Source organism: Juglans microcarpa x Juglans regia, chromosome 8D, assembly GCF_004785595.1.
Source record: "Juglans microcarpa x Juglans regia isolate MS1-56 chromosome 8D, Jm3101_v1.0, whole genome shotgun sequence".
Taxonomy (NCBI): domain Eukaryota; kingdom Viridiplantae; phylum Streptophyta; class Magnoliopsida; order Fagales; family Juglandaceae; genus Juglans; species Juglans microcarpa x Juglans regia.
Window position 1 is genome coordinate 20,775,733 of NC_054608.1, and position 8,329 is coordinate 20,784,061.

Sequence of the window (8,329 nt, forward strand, 5' to 3'; positions counted from 1 at the left end):
AAGGGATTAAACGTTGCAATAAATCTTTGTACATCATGAGGGAGCATAAGAACAACTGATTCCTATGGATTGGAAGCATGGGAATGGTCTATATAACTGCTGTGATCAGGTCAAATAGAATGAAAGATGTATAAGTATCAAGTGTTTCATCCATGAGCTACGTCTCTTAGGATCACCGTTCCTTCAATTATCATGTTTGAAATATGTTGGCAGCTTAGAGTGGAATGAAGGGAGAATAGAAAGCATCTTACATTTGTAACCAAATGTATTTAGTGCAAACACAAATAAGACTTGTCAGAATCTGTAACTGCTTATCATTTTAGTGTAGGGATCCTATTCATCATCCAACTATGGCCTGGTTTTAGGATACACAAAATCATCTCATCTCATCTCATCATTATAACTTTTCTAAACTTTTATACAAAATATAATAAATAATTCAATTTTTTTCAAATTCCAAAATAAAAATTATATTCTAATAATATTTTATTCAACTTTCATCATCTCATCTCATCTGAACTGCATAACCAGACGAGGCTTACCACTTTGCATCCCAAACCATCAACACTAACATATTGTACCCTCCAACTACAAAAAACTTACAAATACTGAATACCACACTTGGACAGTTCATAAGATAGCAACCCAAATAAGTCTGGGGATCACTAGGAGCAATTTATTGTACGCAAGTAATTGAAACTCACCTAAAGCAATCAGTTTAGCACAGAAGGCCAAATTGCAATCTCTGTATACCCATCTTCAGTAGCAGCAGCTCGAAACATGCCAGTCGTATTAAAAGCCATCGTGAGTTCTCCTTTGGCAGACACAGCAACCAAGCCAGCATTGCCTCTTGGTACACATTCCTCTACAACATAAGCTGCAGCCTCCTTGAGAGAAAGACCTTTGAATTCCATAAGGGCAGCCACATCTCTTGCAACAGTCCCACGTATTATTGCTTCACCTTTCCCCGTGGCAGAAACTGCACAAAGATTGTTGGCATATGTCCCTGCCCCAATGATGGGCGTGTCCCCAATCCGACCAACCATTTTGTTGACCAGTCCACCAGTGGAAGTTGCGGCAGCTAAATTTCCGTCATTATCAACAGCCACACATCCAACTGTACCGATTTGGCTATCACCATCCGCAGTTGGTGTTTCTTTCTCGACCGGTTGTGTATAATCAATCTGTACAAGGCCCCGTTTGGATAGTGAAAGTGTCTCATCTCATCATTACAACTTTTTCAAATTCCCACACAAAGTATAATAAACAATTTAACTTTTTCAAATCTCAAAACAATAATAATATTAAAAAATAATATTCTAACAATATTTTATTCAACTTTCAACTTTCATCTAAAATCATCTCATCTCATCTCACCATCCAAATCACACCTTAATGAAAGAGTTACCAGCTTCTGATCAAGATACTTTTGAGGCATAGTGGAAATGAAAAGCAGGTTATAGATATGAAAACTTTAGACACTTGGAAAATCCCCCACTACAAATGATTTGCTAGGTTGCTCTACGTACAAAAAATTCAGAAATATTTATAGGTCCTCACAATTGGAAAGGGATAGCTAGCAATTTGCAAATTATAATGGAAGTGAAATGCGCCATGCAAGTGATTGAGGAAATACTATCCACAGCGTAAGAGTGACTCAAAGCACAAATTCAGGATACTTCTCATCAACACCCCCAAAAAAGAGAGAACAAAATACCTGAACTCTATTAGCTTCTTTGGCTTGCTTTAGCCTCTCAATGTTTTCTGGAGTTATAAAATGGCTAGAATCTACAGTTTCAAGACCCTGGAAAAATTAAGAAGTCATCATCACATAAATCTTTGATGAACATAAACCATGCACTGAGCAATCAAATACCAATAATAAAGATTACAACAATTACAATATTTTTTTTGAATAAACAACAATACTAATATTATTATTGTTGTTGCTGTTGTTGTTGCTATTAGTATTTATGGTAAAGTGACTCCACTCTACCTTACCTTTGAAAAAGTTATAATCATACATGTTGTGCCTCACATAGAGAGGAGTATTAAAATAATGGTTAAGTTATTAAATTTACCATTTCAACTTAAGCTTTTAAGATGACTAGTGTTATAACAATTATCATAATCATCATTAATATTATTAATTATCACCATTCGATTTCATTCAATATAATAATCCCAAAGAAATACCAGTTTCCTTTTTTTGTGAATTCAAAACTGTAAATGGATATGATTAAGTTTTGAAGCTTGGCCTTTCTTGGCCTCAATTTGGCAGACCTACCCTCGTAATGAAACCAAATTACACGAGGTTGAACTTAATTAGATCTATACATCCATACTCTACAAATGGTTTACTAACCATTTTCCTATACACTGATACAAATGTTGATAGCATGCTAGACACTGACTTAAGCGTTTGATTCTCTTTGCCCCTCAGTCCCTCTCTGTTAACCCTGAATTACAGGCATTGAATCAAATTGTTAATTCTAGTATGATCGAGTATAAGAAAAATCAAAATACTCAAAAGAATTTGAGGCCTAATTACAGTAAATGCGGGATACCATGCTATTCATGGTTCAAGGAGATGTTAGGGGACATCTTAGGGCACCTATAGGTCATGATGATATAGGACTAAGACTTTTCATAATGAGGATCCGAAGTAGAATGATACACAGTATTCTTAACGGCCACTTTTTGCAAGAAAGCGTGGTAATTTGTTTTCTGTCAAAATAATGAGATTGCAAAACTTTAAAAACTGCTAGCAATTTTGAAGGACTCTAGGGTCCCTAGATGAGTTGCAAACTGGAGTTAACCAGCCAGAATATGGAGGGGTTCTGGTTTTTGAAATTGACTGATCTTTAGGATTAAGATCCCCCATATTTCCTAGTGTAATTTAATGCATAGAATTATTTAAATCCCAATCACTTCTTTCAAGTTCATTGGTAGGATTTTCCCACATCAACATTCATTACTAAAATCCTCAGCCATTGATGAAAACACATAAATATAAGGATTAAGATCGTCTATATTTCTTAAGGTAATCTAATGGGTAGATTTCTTTAAAATGTCAATAGTGGGAGAATCCAAGGCCTAAACAAAGGTAAAGAACTGATCATGGGCCTAAGAGATGCCATGGCTACTTGTTGCTAAGAATCTCAGAAGACTCAGTTAGGGCCAAAAGTATCAGTTTTTGGTTGTGGAGCCTAGTCCTCGTGTAGATTGGTGAGGTTTTACGAAGCGTCTAAGCACAGTTCACTCACGTTGATCAATCAAGAGCTTTGCCGCCACTCCTTAAGGTTACCTTTTGTATCATACCACACACTTATTGCATTGTTTCCCACACATCATACCCCCACCACCCTTCCCCCATTTCTTTCTTCTTAAGGTAAGGTAAAGGGCCAGGCATGGTGGGGTAGGAGCATTCTGTCGCCAATCTTTTTGGCTTGACCAAGAAGTCTTATGTCCTCCAAGTCGCGCGGCGTTTTAACCGAAAAAACTTATTGCACAATTCATGCATTTGTGTTTTTATGACCAGAAATATATAAGTAAACAAAATTTTATTGATCAAAGAATAGGTAAAGCCATATATATAGTTCTAGAACAGTAAAAAAATGCCTTAAGCTATGTAGGCACATTATAGACAAGAAAATCATGTAGGTCCATGCCGTTGAAATCAACAGCAATGGCCCAAGTACAAAGTGTTCTAAAGAAAAAAACTTTCAGCTCCTCCTGTGATCTCTCCTTGTCTTCAAATGTCCTGTCATTACGTTCCTACCATAAACACCACATAATGCATATAGGGATCATCTTCCATACAACTTTAATATGTCCTGTCATTACGTTCCTACCATAAACACCACATAATGCATATAGGGATCATCTTCCATACAACTTTAATCTGTCGCATGCCTTTTAGATTTGTCCAGCAGGCCAGCAATGCCACCACTATCTCCGGCATAGCCCAAGACAAGTCTAATCTATTGAACACCTCATTCCATAATACTCGAGCGGTCTCACAATGTAGTAGGAGATGGTTTACAGACTCTCCCCCTTTTCTACACATGCAACACCAATCTACAATGATTACCCTTCGTTTCCTCAAGTTGTCGATTGTGAGAATCTTCCCCAATGAAGCTGTCCATACAAAAAATGCTGCTTTGGGAGGCGCCTTATGTTTCCAAAGCCTTCTCCACGGAAACTGAGTTTAGGGTTCTTATGTGAGAGCCTTGTAAAAAGAGCGAACCAAGAATACCCCTTTACCATCGAGTATCCACCACATTAAGTCTTCTTGCTGAGTGCTTGGCAATATAGAGTACAAAAGGCTGTAAAAATCTGCAAAACTGCTCATTTCCCAGTCTTGTGCCGCTCTACTAAAGGTGATGTTCCAACGGATCTACCCCCCCCCCCAGATATCTCCATAACTTCCGCCACTGATATATCTTTAGCACTAGCAATATTGAACAGTAAAGGGAATATCTCTTGTAGAGTACTATTACCACACCAAATATCTCTCTAGAATTCAATCCTTGGGCCCTCACCCAAAAGAAGTCTAGTGTGTCTACTCAAGACCTCCCATCCTCTTCAAATGTGTTTCCACAAACCCACTCCATACATCCCCTTTACCTTGTTAGTGCACCATCCCCCCCCCCCTCCCCATAAATCTCCATATTTGCTCTCAATCACCAATTTTCACAGGGCTTCTGGTTCCTTATGATATATCCACAACCACTTGCCAAGTAACGCTCGATTAAAGGCCCTCATACTTTTGATGCCCAAACCACCATTAGAAATAGGGCGGTATATCGTCTCCCACTTGACTAGGTGAAACTTGAACTCCTCCCCCACTCCACTCCACAAGAAATCACGTTGGAGTTTCTCAATTCGAATCGCCACACTTGTAGGTATTGGAAATAAGGATACTCTAGACTTTTTATCAATACGAGGGACGAGCATTTTAGTGTGGATATTGAAATAAAATATTTAAATATTGGGATGTATCAATGTACCATTTCAGGATTTTAGTTAGTTTTTTTCTTTTATATATTATTTTATATGATTGTATTTAGCTTGTGAATTTATTCATAATTTTATAGGAACTTGATTTTGGGATTTTGTTTTGTAATGTCCACATCGCTTTCTTATATAAGGTATTCCTTCATCATAAACAAAGGTTTATTAATAAAATTAGAAATCTATATATATAATTTATTATTGCCTGGAAATCTTACATTACTTATCAAATAGAGGACCGCTTGTATGCAGAGGAATGCTCATATGCTGATTCGTATGCTCTCAGCATGACAGATCAATTGACACCCAGAGTGGTGATGAAGTTGGATCATTTGAGTGAAGAGTTGCTACTTACTCTATAGGTGTTCCAAGCCATACAACTTTAGCCACACTCCTTCACTTCATAGTAAAATCATAGTTGGTCTCCCCTTCCTTAAGACCTCTAATCATGTCATAGGTATCTCCAAGTATATTTACTATTAACATTCCATTAAAGGCATCACCATTTATAGCTTGGCCGAAGGTGTAATCACAAAAGGCTTATCCTACTTATCCAAAAACTCCTACATTACATTGTACCCATCTATAGTTCCCACTAATGATCGACACACTTCATCCTAAAAAGGCCTCAAGGTGTATGGGTTTCTGTTCATTATTTGTGTTATCTGTCCTGATAACAAGGGTTTACATATTTCAGCTGTTTCCTTGCCACTAAGTTGGTCATAATGTCCAGTCATGAGACTGTACATGAGATCTGCAGGCCACATGCTTGACCATGTTATAATTGATGACCTATATATATATATATATATTGTGATACCCCCCATATGATAAGGATAAGGGTAGGTAGTGTATGAGAATCTCACATTGCTTGGAAAGGAATAGTTTTTGCTCTTTATAATGTTCCAATGGGGCTCCACCCATATTGAGAGAATTAGTCCTTTTCTTGGATGGAAAAGATTAGTTCAAATAAATATCTATATAATTTGCCTAATGACATTTGTAATGTTTTTCAGGGTTAGCTTGTAATTAGGTGTCTCTCTATGTACACTTCCTGTGTATTTGGGCTATGCCTAATTACGTTCATTAATAAATTTCTTACTTATAAAAAAAATATCTATATAATTTGCAAACTTTCCAAAAGACATTGCACAAGAAATGAATAAAGTCAGATTCATATCAAACTTTAATTTCTCTTTCACTTTTTTTTTTTTTTTTCCTTATTTCACAACTCAAATCCAGGGAAAAATTAAGAATGTTGACTGTGGTACAATACAGCAACAAAATTGGGTTCTTAAAATGAGTAGAAACAGAAGACTCAAAAATGCATATCACACTGAAATGTCTTGAACAACAAGAGCGAGAGAGGGGGGTTGAGGACACAAAACATGTATGCAGTGCATGCTAGTGTGGCCAAGCACATAGAATAGATGCTGTTAGAACTGTGGATTCTACAATTTTCGGAAGTAATATCTATCAGCGCAACGCATTATTATTTTTCTGGATAAGAATCATAAAATCAATCAAGACATTTCAGGCATGAATATGTCTAAGGAAACTTATAGCAATTTGATTTCAATTGTAAATGAAACGTAGAGCTACAATATAATAAGCTCAAGAACAGTGAATGTGATCATAGTAAGACTTTCACTCACTTGTTCCCGTGCAAATTTTTCTGCTCCATCAAAAGCAAGATATATATGAGGAGTTTTCTCCATGACCACCCGTGCTAAAGATATGGCATTAACAACAGTAGTGAGCCCAGAGACAGCCCCACATTTTTTCGTCTTACCATCCATGATACAAGCTTCCATTTCAACCGTGCCTTCAGTGGTTAAGACAGATCCCCTACCTGCATTGAAGTGCAGGTTGTTTTCTAGTTCACGAACCTACACATGGAAAATCATCAAAAGTACAACAATAAGTGAAATTCAAAATCCTTCACCTAGAGAGGAAATAGAAATAGAAACTCTTCCTTTGAAAGAACACAAATTATAGATCTGAAGGGGTATTTCCTCATACAAAAGTGATCAACTTCATTATTCTCATCATAGCACTCTGCTATAGAATTATGAGCTCACAGCTGTAGTTAAGATGCTAATCTATAACCAATCTCTCTCTCTCTCTCTCTCTCTCTCTCTCTCTCTCTCTCTCTCTCTCTCTCTCTCTCTCTCTATCTTTTAACATTCCCTTCTTCATCTGGTTCCTTCATCACCTGATACAGCGATATTAGATTGGGTCCACCGCAGTGTACAGAGTATTTGATTAGGTTTTGAAAACACAGTCCCCCCGAGCATCATTTGAGGCAATATGTTCATAGAGGACCATCAGAACATTTCTAACCAGCCAAGTAGTACTAAAGAGCTTCTAATGATAATTTCCGTAAAAGAATATCCAGTACTAGTTTTCTAATCACCCTCATCACACCAAAGACCCTAATCAACAACAGAACCGTTTAATTTAACAAAGAACTAGAACGAGGTATATAAATACGATCGAACTCGCCAAAATCAGTAACTATCATTAGGAAAATGAATTAAATAGATAACCGAGTTATACAAATCCAACCATTGATATAGTTAAACATACAAAATAAAAGACGAGAACACCGGCAGTTTCAAACCAACAACCGAAGATACATGTAGTCATAGACAGATATTTATACATAAACGCATTGAGTATTATTTGAAGTGAGATGTACAGAAAACAGTTGATGAGTGGAGTGGGGTAATGTTGGGTAGTTACGCACCACAAGTTCGACAACGTCGAGGGGGACTTTTGGGCTTTGAGAGCATCGACGCCGACCTGAAGGCAGTGGCGTAGGGCGGCTTCACGCGGTTGGCGACGCTCCGGTGGTAGCGAGAGTGGGATGTCGCCGGCGCCGCCGTGTAGAGCTATAGCCCAGCCCATTTGCAGCCACTGATCACTCGCTCTCCTCAGTGTCTTCCTCTTCCCCCTACTTATAATGGAGAGACAAGTGATTTGAGATTGCCTGCAAAGCTTCTATTCAAGTGAAGGTGGGTCGCAGGTCAGCATCAAATTCAATCTGGAAACATGTTTCATTTGGACTTTTCCTAGGAAGCACTGCATCTCGATACCACGTGCAGATAAAGACATCGGTCACACATTATTTTGTTGTTTGTTTTCTTCCAAAGCACGTTTCTTGTCTGAGTTCCGCTGCGGAGGACCGGTCTGGCTATTAATTTGAGAATAGCAACTCTCTATTCACATGGTGACACATAAGTAAAAATACAATAAACTAATTAAACCTCATCACATAGAATCACCGCAAGACGTACATTCACAAAAATCG

General features: G+C 37.6%; 1 protein-coding gene across 1 annotated transcript; it reads right to left on the reverse strand.

Annotated features, from left to right (window-relative positions):
• Window positions 1-627: 627 nt before the first annotated feature.
• Window positions 628-8,041, reverse strand: LOC121243592 (isoaspartyl peptidase/L-asparaginase 1-like). The gene is given in 5 exon segments (XM_041141723.1): window positions 628-1,184; window positions 1,718-1,804; window positions 6,672-6,905; window positions 7,766-7,797; window positions 7,800-8,041. Coding segments are annotated over 5 exon segments (951 nt in total). The 5' UTR covers window positions 7,927-8,041; the 3' UTR covers window positions 628-713.
• Window positions 8,042-8,329: the final 288 nt, after the last annotated feature.